This window comes from Lytechinus pictus, chromosome 5, assembly GCF_037042905.1.
Source record: "Lytechinus pictus isolate F3 Inbred chromosome 5, Lp3.0, whole genome shotgun sequence".
In the NCBI taxonomy this organism is placed as follows: domain Eukaryota; kingdom Metazoa; phylum Echinodermata; class Echinoidea; order Temnopleuroida; family Toxopneustidae; genus Lytechinus; species Lytechinus pictus.
In genome coordinates, this window is record NC_087249.1 from 10,941,383 (window position 1) to 10,958,995 (window position 17,613).

Sequence of the window (17,613 nt, forward strand, 5' to 3'; positions counted from 1 at the left end):
ATATTTGCATTTTGATCTTAATGAAATTTGAATAAATGGAGTATTTATTCAAACAATGGGACATTCGTAACACATGGACGTTATTTATATAGTTATTAGACATCGAGATTGATTGATTGGATAACTGGCTGATTGGTGGTTGGTCGATTAATGATGTTGATGGGTAGAAGGATGAATGGATAGATTTGGAAATGAATAGAAATTGATAGAGGATGGGTGGATGGATGGATGGGTGAATAGATGGATAAATGGATTGAAAATGAAGAGACCAACGGATGACTGTATAAGAAGCTGGTTTGTGGCATGAATAGACTAGGAACGATGAAGGAAGAATTGATGGATGGATGAATGGTTGGACCGATGGATGGAATATCCGTTGGATGGATGGCTAGAAGGATTTTTGGATGGATGGATGATTAGATGGATGGCTTGATGGATGAATAAAAGAGATTGGTGGTTGAAAGGAAGAATCAAAGAAAGTGATATGCGATTTATTTTGCCTTGGATGAAGCAATGTAGTTTGGCTCTACGCCATCTCTTCCTTCCAAGTTTATTAATCGCAAACAAAAACTTAAGCCAAGATTCGTCTGGCTTAAAGTTAACACAGGTTATAATATAGTTTTTACAGCACTTTATAATGACAAAGTCTTTAACTTGTTTCGAACACAGCCCCCCTCTGCTCCCCTCTCATTCTCTCTTTTTTTATTCGTCTTTCTTTGTCTCAATCGTTGTTTGATTCTGATTTCAATAGATATATTGCATATCAATATTCATTTTGGCAAATATTACAGAGGATAATTTTTCGAAAATAGGTTATCTTTATAGAATATGCCTGACATTTCACACAACAAATATTATGATTAAACAATATGTCAATCATTCATCAATAACACGGTTAAAACGAATCCTTGTCAGTATATAGTCAACCAATCAATCCATCCATATCCACTCTTCGATTAATCAATAACTTCATCTAATTATCTAATAAAAAACATTAGCAGTCATATTGCCACAGTCACACTAGCGAAACCGGCTCCAGATCGTTCAAAGCTATTACCTCACATTCGGACGACCGATCATCAGTCGGTTTGGAGTCGAATGCGTTGGTGTAACTGTGTAACATCCATGATCATCCAGGGGCCAGGTTCCCGTTTCATAACGACTTGTTACAATGCATAATTTATATAAGTTCACTATTAGCCAATCAAATCGAATTATTTCAGTAGCTTAAAACTGTTGTTGCACATTCGTTATTGCAACAAGTCTTACGCAACGGATCCCAGGGCCCCGTCTTACAAAGAGTTACGATTGATCCGATCAATCGTAACTCTATGGAAATCCATCAGTTTCATATTTTTTTCTACAGGAAATTTGCAAAATGTCCTTTGTAAACAAAAAGGAACACACTGAATTACCAAGAAAACAATGGATTTATGAATATACAACAAATCTGGAAAACATTTTGAACAAACGTGCATTTTAGATGTTGACGGTGCTGGCTTTCCATAGTTGCAATTGATTGGATCGATCGCAACTCTTTGTAAGACGGGCCCCAGATCTCACTTGCAGGCAACTTTACCACCATTAATCAAGACAAATTGAAAACTGTATGCATTTCTTGATCATTTTAATAATTGTCATATCTTAGAGCATGTAAAGCAAAATAGTAAAACCATAGAACACCATTTTGTGTCTGCTACACATACAAGTTATAGGAAAATCATCATCGCAATATAAATATTATATTGATTGACATTAGAGCTGACATTTCATTCGAAATAATTACACGTATAGGCATTTGTATTTGACAAATTTGACAAAGTAAAGCAATCTTAGAATTATTTTTAAAAAAAGTTCTTCACTTTATTTTTTATTTATTTTTTTACTGATAGTTGTTTCACGAGGATTTTTCATGAGTATGACAACGCTACAGTTACACCAACGAAACTGACTCCAAATCCGACAAATGTTGTGCATTGGAAATAACGTAACTGCATTCGTCTGTCTGGGGTCGGTTTCGCCGCTGTAACTGTGCCTGTGGCATAAGATTAGGCAATGAAATATACGATTAAGCAAAATTATCTCTTCTGTGCTTCCTTATTGCAAAGACAGCCCCAGCAATGACGACAGCGACTACTCCAACCGCGGCAAGAGCGATTGCAACGGTCTGTCCTGAAGCCGCTGACTCCCTGCCGAATACGCCATTGTGCCCTCGAGCTCTGGTGTTGGGGAGCATATTCCCGGCTACTTGGTTTCCACTACCGACCGAGACCGGTGCACCAGCAGGAGCAGCCGCGGCGTTATTACCGGTAGCCGCAGCGTTGTTACCGGTAGCTGCGGCGTTGTTACCGGTAGCCGCGGCGGCAATGTCCTCGTCCGCATCGTTGTCCATGTCGTCCTCGGATGATTCGGTAGATTCGGAACTCACACTGTCGTCGTCATCTGTAGTGGTTGTGTTCATCTGGGTTGTGGGGGTCGTGTCACCCATGGTCTGCTTCTGTGGTACGTTTAACCCTTGCCTTGCCTCGGCCATAATACAGAAAACTGTGGAGAGGACGTTGAAATACCGTTTAGACGTTTTCCTTGAGCTTCAAAGAATATGGGGGCAGTCTTTAGTCAGTCACATAAAGATAATCCATGGTAATTACCAGAACTGATCTTTATGTGACAGACTAAATTCAAAACAAAAATCATATCATATAACATTAAAATGATATTTGTTTTGAATAATTCATAATGAGATAAACTTATTCGTGACGGTGTAGACATACTGATTAAGCAAACAACTAACAAACTTTAAGATGATTTAATCGAGAAAAGTGAAAACCTTTAAAGTTGGGCTCTTCCATAATAATGTCGTATCACCCCCCCCCCCCATAATATTTTATTTACCACCGGCAGTCAGATATGAGGTTTTATAAAGAGTAAGAAAATAAGCATGTACTTACCAAACAGAAGACAAAAAAGACCAAACATCTTTCCAGTAGAAGCCATTTTGATTTTAAGCGATTTGTCAGTACTAAAATTTAGGAGCAAGAAAGTGTGACCAGTGTCTGCCTTTGCTAAGCTGCTACGAGACCTGAGCAAGATGTGATGAAAATCTTTGAGATCAACCCACTTTTATACAAATTTTCGCTGGATCGAAAATTCAAAAGGATATAATTTCATAATTATGGAATTACTGACGAACAATACCACACACCTGTCACTGTGTTGTTATCCCGTCGCCTAAGTGTTAATCGCATGTGTCTTGGCACGTAAGATTATCTAATCGCATAGCTAAAATTTGTTTAAGACCAAGACAAAATGATGTCCAGAACGGAACTATGAAACTCTAAAAAATTATTTGCATGATTTCATATCCATACTTGTCATCACGGCAAATTAAGAGTAAGTGAAAGGTGCAGCGATTGAACAGGTGAAATTGTGGAAGAATATTGGCCGAGAAAGTGATATTATGCAGGGGAAGGGAGAGTTATCAGGTTATGAAAACGTGTCCTTGCCTTTATTGATTCAATATTCTCAGTGAAGAGAGATCACAAGACTGATCATCAATCTTATATTTGGCGCGGTTCATATTGTCTGAGACGAACGAACATGGAATCTGCTTAATTAAGAGGTGAAAAGTGGGAGTGATTATTTCTCCTCCCAATTACCTTCTGTCAGCTACCACAATTATTAACAGGGTCCCGTTGCAGGAATAGTTGCGATTAAACGCAATTCCAAAGTAATGAAACATCAATCGCAACTTGATTTACAACCGGGAATCCGTAACACAAAGATTAGCGATCAATCGCTAAATGAACTGACCAATCAATACCAATGTTACACGCGCATTAGGTTTAAAATACTGACCAGGGACCAATCAGTGCGGTTCTTTCATATTTGCAATTCATCTCAAACCTTTGTGTTACGGAGCCCAAAATACAACCTATCAGAAACCATCTCTCTCTCTCTCTCGGAAACAAGTTTTAAATGCGCTAGTCTTTTGTGAGGACCCACTTTAAGTTTCAATCAGGGTCTGTGCCTGCAGACTAGCCGTTGGCGGGGGACCTAGTGTTTTTCTCTAAACAGATGTTATTAATAATATAGGTGTAAGATAGTATTACGGCCGACCCAGAAATTGTTATTTTTGAAACTCTTTTTAGTTCTTATATTTCCCTTTTCTTCCCCCTTTTCTTCTTTCTTTTATTGTTTACTAAGTATGCAAAATGATAGGGGGGCCTCATTCCGCCTCCTGCAGGGCAGCCCCTTAAGGATCATTCAACCATGAAATAAATATTTTCAAAAGTAATGCCAACCCTAAAGCTTTGATATTGTGTTAAATTAAAGAGGCCACAATTCAATATGTTAATAAATAATAAGTACACGAAATAAAACAAATCAAAATTAAATAAAAATTTATTTTTAAAAACTCCTCCACGGCTAAGGTAGTTGAAATATCTTTCTGTCATGTTAAAAAAAAGAACAAAATAATAAACAAATCGAGACAAAACAGTGAAATGATTTTTAAAAAGTCTCTGTCGCGACAGAAGAAGCAAATATCTAAAAAGGACTGTATCTACAGGTGCGGGCCATGGCGTATTAACACCACTTTGGCTTTCGACAATACATTAGAGTCGACATCATTCAGTGTTAAAACAAGGTCGGTATTATTTCAAATTTGTGTTATTTCAGCACTTATCTGGTGTTGGATTTGTTAAGTTGATGGGGCCATATCCATTCGATGATTTCCGCCACGGGTGTGTGCGTGAGAATATGTAATTGACGTTATTTTTTATCAATCATATTTGGGACTGATTTAACATCACCAACCGAAAGACTTGACCGGGGCTCGAACCTCTGCATCGATTCGAAACATGATTTCCGTAAGATAAAACAGTCATATAAAATTACAAATCGATAAGGTAAAGATTACGGCAGGTAGCCCATTTACAGCTGCAACAATAATTATTGCTGCTGGTCTTCCATGGGGCCAGTACATTGTAAGACAAATTAATAAGTCAAACGAGCACCGGTGGGTTTTTTTTTTTCAGTGTAGAAGTGTCTCAGGAAACAGTTCGAATAGGATATAGAGAGGGGGAGACAGAATACAAAGTTTGGCAGGCGGGGAATAAGGAGATAATGTATATTGATCATAATTGAAAGAACAGATGAGACAGACGCTGTCAACGATATTGACAGATTATGAGGGGGTGAGAGAACTCAAGATTAGTCACAACAGGCCCCAATGTATAACACACCGCTCACACAGTAAGCCTGACAGATACGAGGAAATTTCCAATCACTCTCGATAACTCTCCACCAATCACATGAGAGCGAATACTGACGTCATCCTGCAAGTGAAGGGTTGTTTATTTTGTTTCCCGCCAATGTTTCGCCCGATTCTCATATGGTAATGGCACGGCTATAGTTCTCGGTTCGTTGTTATTGGCTAAAAAGTTCACAGCGGAGCAGATGACTGCGATATTAGACACCATGGTCCGTTACCTTAGGCCATGGTCTTACTCTGTGCTCAAATTAGGGGAGGCCGAATATGTCAAAATTTTGTTAACATTCGATGTTTCATTAATGTGTGCACTGTGCCCTTTCATCACGTTATAATGGGGAAGAAAACTAATTCAGTAATCATTCCTCTGACAGTTACATGTATGAGTGATCTGCAGAGGTGTTTATACAGCACCAGATTGGCTTTGGGCTAACACCAGATAGGCATTTAAACAGCACCAGTCAGTGTTAAAACATTGATTTTATTCTGAACAGGTGTTGTCGCGACACTTCTCTTGTGTTATACCGGGCTTGTGTTAAACTTAACACCCGCACCCGTCTTTTTGCTGTGAAAAATTACGTAGTCAGCTCCAATTTTTACACTTTCTCATTTATTTTTGATGTCCATGATGGTAGAATTTTCAAAACTTTTGTAAAATACAGCTACTATATTATTTTTTTTTAATATTTTGAACATTTTATATGGACATTGATTCGTTAACGTGATAACTGGCGATATGATATTTTTCTGTTATATTCTCACAAAATAAATGTTTCTTGAAAATATCTCTGATAATATTTTACTTCTTGACTTCCAATTAAAGAATCGGATATCAGAAAGCAACAAACAAAACTATATATCTTTATAGTTTTAACTTATTTCATATAATGTGCTTGACAAAAAGTTGTAATATCGTATCTTTAAAACGTAAAAAAAGAAGGAAAAAAAAGACGTAATAATTCAAATTTTTTGATCACCGCCAAAGAAAGTTCTCATGTTAAATCGCAAAGTATGTCCACAAAACGACATGTTTATTTCCACAGAGTAATCATGGTAACAGTTTTAGGATATTCGCGTTCATGTAAAGAAGTGACAGATCTGAGTGGATATGTCTGTCAAGAAATCTAGAAATCAAGAAATCAAAAGTGACTTTTTTTAACAGTACTTACTCATGCAATTTAACCCCCTGATCTATTTCAATGCATATTAGATATATGTTATATATGATAATAAAATAATTCAAAAATGATATCGTGCAGAGAGAACAAACGAAAGAGAAGAGAAAGAGAGGGGGTGGATTGTGGGAGGGGGTGATAGAAACAAGGAGTGCGATAAGAAGCACTAGGTTATGATCTCGCGATCTATAATGTGTGACTTAATTGTTTATATCGGAGTTACTTCAAGGATCAAATTTTAAAAACGAGATTAAAATTAGGATTTTACTTCAATTTCAACTTTAACTAGGCTTCCCTTTCTTACTCCCCATTTTTGGAGAGTACTCTAGTGAACTTAAAACCAACGGTCCTGAAGTTCAATTTTGATGACCAAATTAGGCGTATCTATAGTGTCATAGAGCACGATCAGATAAATGCCTTTATATATTTATGTAGAAAGGAAACAAGTTATAAAATTATTCAGTTATTCGTCCCTTTACTACCAAGAATATTTATTTTTCCTTGTCATAAATTAGCCATCTCTCTTTCACCCTACTTTATTCTCTTTCGTATTTTTCGTTCTAAGATTTTTTTTTTTGGATACCGGATCCATAATTTAACCAAAATTTAAAAACAATTACTAAAGTCTCAAAGATTATCAGGCGGATTAATCCACCGGCATTCAATATTTACGTTAAGATACATTCGAATCAAGTCATCATTAAGTTGTGTATTTTACGAAAAATGACTAAAGCCACAATAATAATTGGAAGAATATACATTACATTATAACGTTATTCTTTTCAACCAAGAAAATATGTGTGCTTTACTAAGAATTATCAAAGTCAGAAAAATAATTAAAAGAATACACATAACCTCCCAGCGGCATTCAAGATTTAGAGATCGATACATTTTAACATAGAGATCGCAGCAATATAATGTCCTCCGGACTAATTAATATTTTGGTTCGCACTTTGGCATTATGGTGAGAATACTCATACATACAATTAACCCGCGCTAACTTAAAGGCGGGAATGACAAAAAATAAATGTTCAAGTACAATTAGCTAGTGAATTCTTGGCATTCATTCGCGCGCCATTATGATTCATATGACTATATCACCTGTTAAGCATATCTAAACAGTATGACTTATATCTACGACAGAAGGACTGAGATAAGTATTCAGGGTTTATAACGATAAATGATTGAAGTGACCATAATTCGCGAAGGTCTAATCGCCATAGAGTCCATTTCATATATCAAGGAAAATATGAAAAGAAATAATTTTCCAGTCGAGGTTAAATCAACGTATCTCAGCGCCAAATTAATTGAACTTCATTTCTTTTCTTAATAATTTACCTTCGCTATTAACAAAAATTACACAGGTGTAAAATATACAAATGTTAAATTTTGGAGGGAGAAATTGTATAAAAGGGAGACGTGAGGGGCATACTCGTCAGATTGCCCCTCGGCTTGATAGGTACAACTTCAAGTAGCAGTACTGATTTGAAGAACGTAGGTTTGCTATCATCATAGAACCATGGTTTCATCAGCAAAGATAATCTGCCTTGTGGCTTTTCTGAGTGGTAAGATGTCAATATTGCTTTCTTAATTTTGTTATACCGACATGGCATGTCGCACCGGTGAATCCGACCCCGGACCGTACAAATCTATTACGTTATTACCAATAGCATATCATCGATCGGTTTGGTTTCAATGTCTTGGTGTGACTGTAGCAATATAGGAAGCGAATGGGGAGGAGGCTGCTGCCCCCTGAAAAAAATAACCTGCTTATCAATTAACCTTTTTTTTTCATATTCTATCCAAAAAGGTTTGAGACCTTCAATCTTAAGTTATAATACTAAAAAAATAAATCGACTTGGTCACTTTGCTCCCTCGTTTGTATGCGTATACTTTGTAATAAAAAATCAGCGTTGTGGCTTTTAATTACTTTTAGTCACCTATAATCTATAACCATTTTAGGATTTTTTTGGATAATCCATAAAACAATCCGGGGTTTTAGAATTCTGTGAAATGATGAAATAAAAATTATATTACGAGCATTATTATCTTGGGCGAGAGTTTTCAATTTGGTTTTGATCCATTGACAGCAGAATAGACAATGTGAAAATATTATTCACACTGTTAACAGTGTGAAGATATTTCCACACTGTGGACAACACGAATGTGTGACTGTTCACATGTGTTCACATGGTCGATTATATGAATATGTGATTCATACTGTTGAAATGCACAAATTTGACAGTGTGAAAGTGATATCATATTGTGTTCCTCACTGTGAACACACTGTGAGACACTGTGTTCTTTTTAGTAGGGAAACCACAACCATGGTTAAGATCATAGTATAATTTCAATTTCTTCGCAACATTTCTTTATCTTTTAGCACTTTGCCTGGTGGCAGAAGCAAGAGCCAAATTTCCAGGTGTGGCAAAGCATATCGGATCACCTCAGAAGCAAACACAGATCAACCCTCAAGCCCCAATGGCCCAGACCGACGCATCGGCCTCTGCTTCATCAGAATCAATGTCATCGGAAACAGACGATGACGACGCCGCTGCTAACACCGCCGCCGCCGCCGCTCCAGCCGCTGCAGCACCAGCACCAATCGGCGGCAACCTCCCGATGTTGGCTGCGAACGGACGACAGTTGCCGAACACCGGAGCTCGGGACCCGAATCAGATGTTCGGTAGGGGATCTGGAAGTTCGGGAAAGAGCGTCGGGGTTGCTTTCGCCGTTCTTGCGCTGATTGCCGTGGTGGTAGCAGGAGCATACTTTGGAGTCCGGAAATACAGACCACATCTCGTTTCACATTTCACATCAGAGGACGAATGAAAAATCAAAACTTTTCTGTTTTGCTTGACCGAACATTATCTTAAGGGATTTGTATCATGTATTATGAAGAAAATGTCCAAATTTTATCATCTATTTAACTGCCTTTGTCATGTTTATTGTATATTTGCTGTGATATGTGAGCGTAACATCGAGTTTTAATATTTTTTCCTTCCTTTTAACATCATGTATTGTCCACTCAATAAAGTCATCTTGTTATAACCATATTACCTTTGTCGTTATATTGAAACTTTTTTTTCTTTAGAAAAATGATCTAATAAAAAATCTTTGTTGAAAAAGAGAGAGAAAAGAACGTTGCAACTTTTCATCTTTAATCGTTCCACGATAATGACTGATGGAAATGAAAGAGGGAAATTGGGAAATTGGGAAATAGGGAAACCAGCAAAGACAGAGAGGGAGAGAGAATGGTGGTGAAGTTTAAACAAGAACGCGGGGGCAGAGCTAGAGTAGGCCGACATTAACACATGCAGAACTTTTTTCGCGCGGGGAATTAATACATTAAAAAAGTGTTTGAGGGGGGCAAGCGAACGAGCTGACTCTGAGAGCATTTTCTTTTTAAAATTATCTTATTGAAATTGATTGATCTTAAATTAACCTTTGATGTTTTGGGGGGAAAATAAAATTGTGGAGAGGGGTCAAGATACCAATCCGATCCCATACGCATAGTTGTGCTGAAGAAAATTTGTGATCTGTTAATTTTTGTAATATGGTTTTCACATTGTGACACCCTTCGTTTAGTCTTTCTTTCTCTATTCCTCTCGCTCTCCTTTCTCCCTCTTTCTATCCATCCTTCCTCTCCCCTTCCTCTGCACTCTACGCCTCTAAATTTTCCCTTTCCTTCTCCTTAATCACTTTTTCCTACTTTTCTTCTTCTTCCTCCTCTTCTTCTCATCCTCTTCTTCGTCTTCTCTTTCTTCTTATTTTCTTCTTCTTCCTCTTCTTCTTCTTCTTCTTCTTATTATTATTATTCCATATATTCTCCTTCCTCTTCTTTTTCTTTTTTATTTTCCCTTATTCATCATTGCACCTTCACCAGTCCACTTCTATCCTCTTTGCTTCTTTCTTTTATATGTCTGGTTCTTTTCCTCATTTTTTCTTCTTTTATGAAATAATACATATTTTACACATACACTTATATACATGCGGTCAAATATTTATTTCCTTAAATATCTTTATCATAAAGTGATTGACATTTTGTCGCAACAATACTGTATTTATTCATCAATATAATATAATCAAGAACACGATGATGCAACTTACTTTAAAAGTGAATATTAATCAAAGTTTGTTTCCAAAGTATGTGAGCGTATATGAAGATTATAATATCATAAGATTACAAGATAATGAGAAGAAAAGTGATATTTGGAACTAATACGATAAAAATCAGTAAGCAGCTGAAAGACGAAAATTTCAACAGCATGTTATTTGTTAAGTAAATGTCTTCTTCACACCGTTTCGGGTGAATCAACCGATATAATAATTTCATTATTCATTCGGTGCAAATTGATTCTACAGTGTGCGAAATTGTATTTTACTTTAATATTGAAATCAACGGAGGTAATTTTGCACTGATTCATATTATGCTACGATGTATGTTACTATATACCTAATATATTTGACTTCGTTATATTGCTTATTATATTGAAAATGTAAAACGGACGTCAACAACACCCAATATATCTTAATTTAAATCACATTATCTTGGAGTGTTGAGTGTCAAATCTGACAGAAATAGAACCCACTATTAAACTTGTTGGTCAATGTTTAACCAATGCTTAACAAACTTTGGTTCGTATGCTTATCCGGTTAACAATATGTTTTGTTTCTCAATATAATAATTAACATTCATCTTTTTGGTTAAGTGAGCCCAACATCATGACCAACATGACCAATGTGACCACATATATCGGTATGAATATGACCGAATGTTGAGCAGCATTTTCTGTACACAAATTGGTCAATTATTCTTGACCATGCTTCGGCCCAGTTTTGGCAAATTCTAACCCAAACTCTGTTACCAAACGACATCTACGCAAGTTTTAAGGATTGTATTGCAGGGACCACTCGAAAATTAGGTAACAGCTTAAGTTTCTACTCAAGTTAATAAAAGATTATGATTTTAAAGTTATCATTCCATCCATTTACTTTATATAGGCCTTGTATGTTTTTTAAAATGAAAATTTCGTATATAAGATAATGAGAGCATAGCTTTAACTCATGCTTATATTAATTCAGAATTATTTCATTTCGTCTAATATTGAATTAAAAAAATTATGAGATACATATAGTATTAGCATTTTCTTATCTTAAAAAATTCCTGAATATATATGTGGCATTATCTAGGCTTCCAATAAGGCGGGAGAAATGTGTCTGTACTTCTTGACGACGAAGATGACTGCTCCTGCAATGAATCCGACGGCTGCTAATACGGCAACAGCGACGCCAGCTGCACTTGATGAGGTGTTCCTTCTCAGGTGTGAGCCGAGGGGAGCTGGAGCTATCCGAGCAGGACCGGCTGCTACTGCTGCGGCTGGATTGGGACCTGGAGCCGGGTTGGGGCCTGGAGCCGGAGCTGGATTCGGGGCTGGAGCTGGGTTTGGAGAGGAAGCGGGACCGGGAGCCTCTTCTGAAGAGTCTGACGTGGAAGAAGCACTCTTGCTCCCTGAGGTGATTGCAGTCGGTGTAGGTTTGGCGGCGGGAGAAGGAGCAGGTGTCGGTTGATTCGGTGGAGCTACAGTTGTAGGTTGATTCGGTGGAGCTACAGTTGTAGGTTGATTGGGTTGTGTCTGGGCCAAGATACCAACTGAACAGGCTGTCATAGTAGAAACAAATGTTTTGATTATTTGCACGAGTTTCAGTATTTAATGTTAAAGCGATATAAAGTTACAAAAACATACACAATTGTTATAAATGTGACATTTAGATAAAAATAACAATAGACTACATAATTAATATCAACTAACTAGTAGGACTATGAATGATTAGAAAGCAGAGGCCAGCTATCAGAAGCACAGTACTTGGAAGAATAGATGCCGTGAGAAAACAGCTACATATAAAAAGAACGATGATTACACAGATCAGCATTATAATGTAAATCATATTCTAAAATGTGACTAAATATGAAATTTAAAAATCTCCTCAAATGAAGCTATCTTATATTTATAGAATTTGAAGAAAAACTGGTGCAAGAACGTCGAGTGACTGACACTTTCAATTTCTAAAGTAACCTTTTTTTCATTCTTATTTCGTTTATTTCCAAAGTAAACGATTGGTCGCTTAATTTCTTACATCTTAATGAAGAAATAAACATGAGATATTTTGCAGAATTTTACGTACAATCGACAAGATCATGATTCAGATAGACTGGTAACTGGGGAGGCTGCTAAAAAGCGAATCTTATAGACTGCAGCCTCCTATTTTAAAAAAAATCATAAATATTATATACCAAATAATAAACATCACTAGCATACATAACAATTGATTTATAGAAAATATTTAAAAGGAAAAAAAGTGATGCAAATTATACCTAGAACGATGACGAGGAAGGTGCCGAAGATTCGAACTGATGCCATGTTCGGAGTTTGAAGATGCCGGATTCTGAGCTACGATGATAAAGATAATATAAAATCAAGCTGTTCTGCAGTGACCATGAATAGGTTTCAGAATAAGTTGATATCTCTGGACTTTCTCTCGCCTTTTTATACATTTTTCATTTCATTTTGTTTACCAAACGGGATGCTCTCCCAGCACGAAACGCAACAGGATATCATCTGCAATCCAACTTTTGGTCCATTAATTGACCGCCGACATGGTAATTGATGTTATACGTCTTTGTACATTATCATGATATAATCATATACTCTCGCTACATTTTGATTTATCATTAAAATGACAGCTTAAAAGCTCTAAACAAAGGCATTGAAGTATTGATTTAATTATTTATTTTGTTATCCTTCTCTTCCCCTCTTACCCCTTCCCCCTCTCTTCCCTCTATCTATCTGTCTCCCTTTCCATCTCTCTCTTTCTCTCTCTCCCTCTTTCTCCTACTCTCTCTCAATTGCTCCCCCTCTCTCTCCCTCCATCAATCTTTCCTTTTCTCCTTGCTTCTTCTCCTCATCCCCCTCCTCCTCTCAGGCTCCCCCTCTCTCTTTCAATATTTGTATTTAAATCTCTCACTCGCACTCTCCCATCCCCTACTTCTACACAGTGAATACCATACTCCCTGTAAAGTACACTCAAATTCGAATTCATTTCTAAATAACTGTTTTTATTAATTTTTCACTCCGAATTTCAGAAGATCATCAACGTTTCTGGAGACGAGACCATGAAAAAGATACATACTTGATTATGCAACAATCAAATTATTTTTTTATTTTCATTACTGTCCCGAACATAATTATACATGTACCTATTTTTTCTTCGTTTCTCCAAAAGATATGGAATGTCTAGTCGTAATTAATATCCCTTTCATACCCCCCCCCAGAAAAACCCAAAATGTTTATGAAATTAGCTATGTAAATTTTTAGAAAAATTGCACCTATATACGGTCTACATCAAATCCGAAGTGATTAATCACTTTAATCACCCATTAAAAAAAATAAAAGTACACTTATACAATATATATACATGAAAAACATACACATAAAACTACAGAAAGATCTTATCTTACGCGGGAAGCTTTCTGGTGGCCAGTCTGTGCTTCAATAATGGTTTGTACGATACTGAACTTTGATATGGTATAGAACATCCGTCAATATTCCCTCGGATGGGATATTGATAATAAGCCTCACAGTTTCTAATGAAGTATTCATCTACTTTTAAAACAAGTTGACACATTGTTACCAAGAATTCTTATAGCATTTCCATTTATTTGAATGTGATATAAAGAGCAATGTTGATTAAATGCATTGTTCACAGGAATAGGGACCGTGGCCGGGGATCGAACCTCGGACTTTCATGTGTCTTGTCAGGCGCCTTAGACCACTCGGCCACGGCACTCTTCGGTACCATCAAATGCTTATGCTACAGTCACACACCAAGGAAACCGACTCCAAGCCGACCGTTGACATGTCATTGGAAATAACGTAATAGCTTAGGTCGGTCTGGAATCGGATTCGTAGGTGTGGCTGAGGCTATAGTAGATCATATTTCTTTAGAATGACTCTTTTATTTAGTTTTTTTTTTCTTTATGATTCATACCTTAATCAATTACCGATATATTATGTTTGTTACGTAATGAAAATTGTATTGTATACAAATGTTATGAATGCAGAAGAAAACAATAAATCAAATCAAATCAATAGCGAGTTTTTCGCAATTACAACGGAGACGGATTCTACAACATAGTAAATCTATTGAAAATGCCCGTCAAATCACAATGGACAGCTCAGAGGTCTTTGTTGAAAATTTGAGAATCGGGACGGAAGATCGTCTTAAGATTCGGAGTTGACGAAAAATTGCAATTTGTCGTTTGTCCAGAGTCCAGGACGACGGCTGCTGTTTTTATTCCCCGATTTTCGACAAAGGCTGCATTGTCATGAAGGTCTTTTGACAATAGATTCTCTACGTTCCAGAAAGCGTCAGCGTAGTGATTGCGAAAACTCTTGTGCTATTGTACAGCGCCAATAAGTTATACCCGCACAACAACAGGGAAGTGGTGCCTGTATTTCTTGACCACGAAGACGATCGATCCCATGCCAAGGCCTACCATGATCATGGCTGCGATGGCGATGCCGAACGTCGCGTTCGATGACGATGACGTCATCCTGACATCTTGGTTGCTAGGCATGTGATCCGGCCTACCCTTTATCGGGAGTTGGTTTCCAGACACGACCCCCGCGTCATTGACCAGCTCGACGTTGGTGTTCGGCAGTGCCCCGATGTTGATGGAGGCCGCGGTGCTACCGTTTGCCGTGTCGACGTCGTTGTCGGTGTCGGTATCGGTATCAACATCCATATCATCTTCCTCGGACGATTCCTCAGAGAGACTGCCGCTTTCAGTCACCTCAGTCATACCCGTTGGTTCTACCTCCTGATTGGCGGGAGCACCATAGAAGGGTTCTATCCGTAGCTCAGCTGGCTGCTGCTGCTTTACTTCCATTATGGTATCTTTTAAAACCACCCTCGCTCCTGCGAGGTTGCTGACCATACTGCAGGCTTGAAAAAATAGATATTCCGAAATAATGTTAAGAAATTTGTTTTCAGCTCTCTCTTTTTTTAATGTTGGTACTTGCTGGCTAATGTGAAGTGAGGGTTATACTCATTGGCGCCAACGAAATCGACTCCAAACCTACCGATCGTCCCGCTGGAAAGAGCACAGTATCCACAGTGTGTTCACAGTGTGTGCCACATTGTGTGTCATAGTGTGGTACACAATGTGTAATCACCTTCACACTGTTATATTTGAGCATTTCAACTGAGTGTGAAAAACATATTCACATAGTCGACCATGTGAACACGCTGTGTACAGTCACACTCTCGAAGTGTTCACAGTGTGAATAATATTGTCACATAGTCCGCTTTGTGAACACACTGTGATCACACTGTGTTCGCTCCAGCAGGGGTATGTCATTGGTATAATAGCTTTTATCGGTAAACAGTCGGTCTCGATCGCCGGTGTGACAATAACACGAAATCAGAGTGCATACTTTTATTCTAATTTTCAATTATGTGATTTTAGTATCATTATTCATAACAAAGATAAGAAAATCTTTTCTCCGATATGCTCAAATTAAAAATTAAAAGTTCATACTGAAGAACTAAATCTTGATGCGCTGTCTCTTTAAATTGTTTATACATTTTTGATTTTTGATTCACCAAAATAATCCCTCATCCCCCCCCCCAAAAAAAAAAAAAAAAAAAAACAGAAAAAAAAATGTGCGAAATTCTTACATTTCGGAATTCAATTTCATTTAAACCATAATGACTATAACCATTTCGACACTAACATGTAATAATGTTGTATTTCAGCGTTAGCCATTCATTGCTTAAACCCATGGACCTGTTGAAATCCATGATTAAACATTAAACCAACGAAAAATTGCCCAACTGCAACCCTTCGGTAACATACATTTAAAAAAATGAATATTGAATTTGTATTGGTCCCAACTTACTTAAAACCATGAAAAGAGCGGGCAGACTTGTACGTGATGGCATGATGGAGGATTCCTGGAGTCGTTTTCACCAAACGAGTTCACAACCGACTTTTAGATGTAAACAATCGATTGTTGAGGATGTTCAAGAAGATGTGGTATCCTGAAGAAGCTGAGATGATGGCGATATTTGAGCTTCTAGAAATGTCATCCTCTGCCAACGGACCGACCCAGTGCGCTCCAAGAGCGGGTGAGCTTCTGAGGATCTCTCGATAAGTCTTCGAAACGTTTGGATGTTCATCACCTCGCTCTTTGCCTTTTATACATCCCAATTCCTTTTTTTTACATTAAACATATGATCTTAAACAGAAACCACAGGTGAAACCGGAAATACATTTGGCAACTCGAAGTCAAAGTGATCCCAAGTTTTACTTTAAGTCAACGTAAATGAGACGACTTTCATAAGGTGTTGTTGCTTTGGCAGTAAATGCTTCGAAGTTCAAACGATGTCAAATGGCACATTCTAATTGACAATGTATTCTTAAAATGTTGTTGCGTTACGTAACGGTCAAGAAATATGGCACATGTTGGATTCATTGTCATCTCACATTCATGTTTATCATCATATGGAAGGTTGTCCAACGATGCGAGGCTATCGTTGCAATGATCTAATTGGCGGAAACACAGATACACACACCTGATTCGTCTCCCGCATCAAACCAGGTTACGTAATACTCATACATGTATATTGGTCGTTTATATACTGTAACTGTACCTCTATTTTGAAAATGTGATTATGATGATGATGATGATGATGATGCTTAATAATGAATAATAATAATGATAATGCTAATAATCATAATGATAATAATAAGCAATTATCATTATCATCATCATCATTATCATTATTAATATGCAAAAAAAATATATAGCGCTTAATACAATGTTCCTAGGCGCCTCATACTACTACACCAATTTTAGCACGGCTGCCCCGATCAGGAGTTCGAGCGTTCAGGCAATTCTTATCATCGTTGATATTATTATCATTCAAAGAAATAGCATTAGCAAAATAACAATAATAATGATAGTGGCTACTTGTAACGCACAGGTCCACTTTTCAGTGATAATGGCGCTTCAAGAAAATATACATGAACAAAAATTGAAATAAAATAGAAAGAACAAGAATAGGCATTTGAATAGTAGTAGTAGTAGCAGAAGTAGTAGTAGT

At 37.3% G+C, this 17,613-nt stretch overlaps 4 protein-coding genes across 4 annotated transcripts; 1 reads left to right on the forward strand and 3 right to left on the reverse strand.

The window, feature by feature from the left end:
* Positions 1–1,644: 1,644 nt before the first annotated feature.
* On the reverse strand, positions 1,645–3,076 carry LOC129260525 (autotransporter adhesin BpaC-like). Its single transcript, XM_054898492.2, has 2 exons — positions 2,949–3,076; positions 1,645–2,544 (listed from the first exon to the last, which is right to left on the reverse strand). The coding sequence occupies exons 1-2, from the start codon at positions 2,992–2,994 to the stop codon at positions 2,069–2,071; spliced, it is 522 nt and encodes a 173-aa protein (XP_054754467.1). The 5' UTR covers positions 2,995–3,076; the 3' UTR covers positions 1,645–2,068.
* A 4,828-nt stretch (positions 3,077–7,904) lies between these two features.
* On the forward strand, positions 7,905–9,463 carry LOC129261808 (uncharacterized). Its single transcript, XM_054899844.2, has 2 exons — positions 7,905–8,009; positions 8,828–9,463. The coding sequence occupies exons 1-2, from the start codon at positions 7,964–7,966 to the stop codon at positions 9,274–9,276; spliced, it is 495 nt and encodes a 164-aa protein (XP_054755819.1). The 5' UTR covers positions 7,905–7,963; the 3' UTR covers positions 9,277–9,463.
* Positions 9,464–10,432: 969 nt separating this feature from the next.
* LOC129261807 (uncharacterized) lies at positions 10,433–12,965 on the reverse strand. Its single transcript, XM_054899843.2, has 2 exons — positions 12,821–12,965; positions 10,433–12,106 (listed from the first exon to the last, which is right to left on the reverse strand). The coding sequence occupies exons 1-2, from the start codon at positions 12,864–12,866 to the stop codon at positions 11,634–11,636; spliced, it is 519 nt and encodes a 172-aa protein (XP_054755818.2). The 5' UTR covers positions 12,867–12,965; the 3' UTR covers positions 10,433–11,633.
* A 575-nt stretch (positions 12,966–13,540) lies between these two features.
* Positions 13,541–16,722, reverse strand: LOC129260524 (uncharacterized). Its single transcript, XM_054898491.2, has 2 exons — positions 16,407–16,722; positions 13,541–15,450 (listed from the first exon to the last, which is right to left on the reverse strand). The coding sequence occupies exons 1-2, from the start codon at positions 16,447–16,449 to the stop codon at positions 14,924–14,926; spliced, it is 570 nt and encodes a 189-aa protein (XP_054754466.2). The 5' UTR covers positions 16,450–16,722; the 3' UTR covers positions 13,541–14,923.
* Positions 16,723–17,613: the final 891 nt, after the last annotated feature.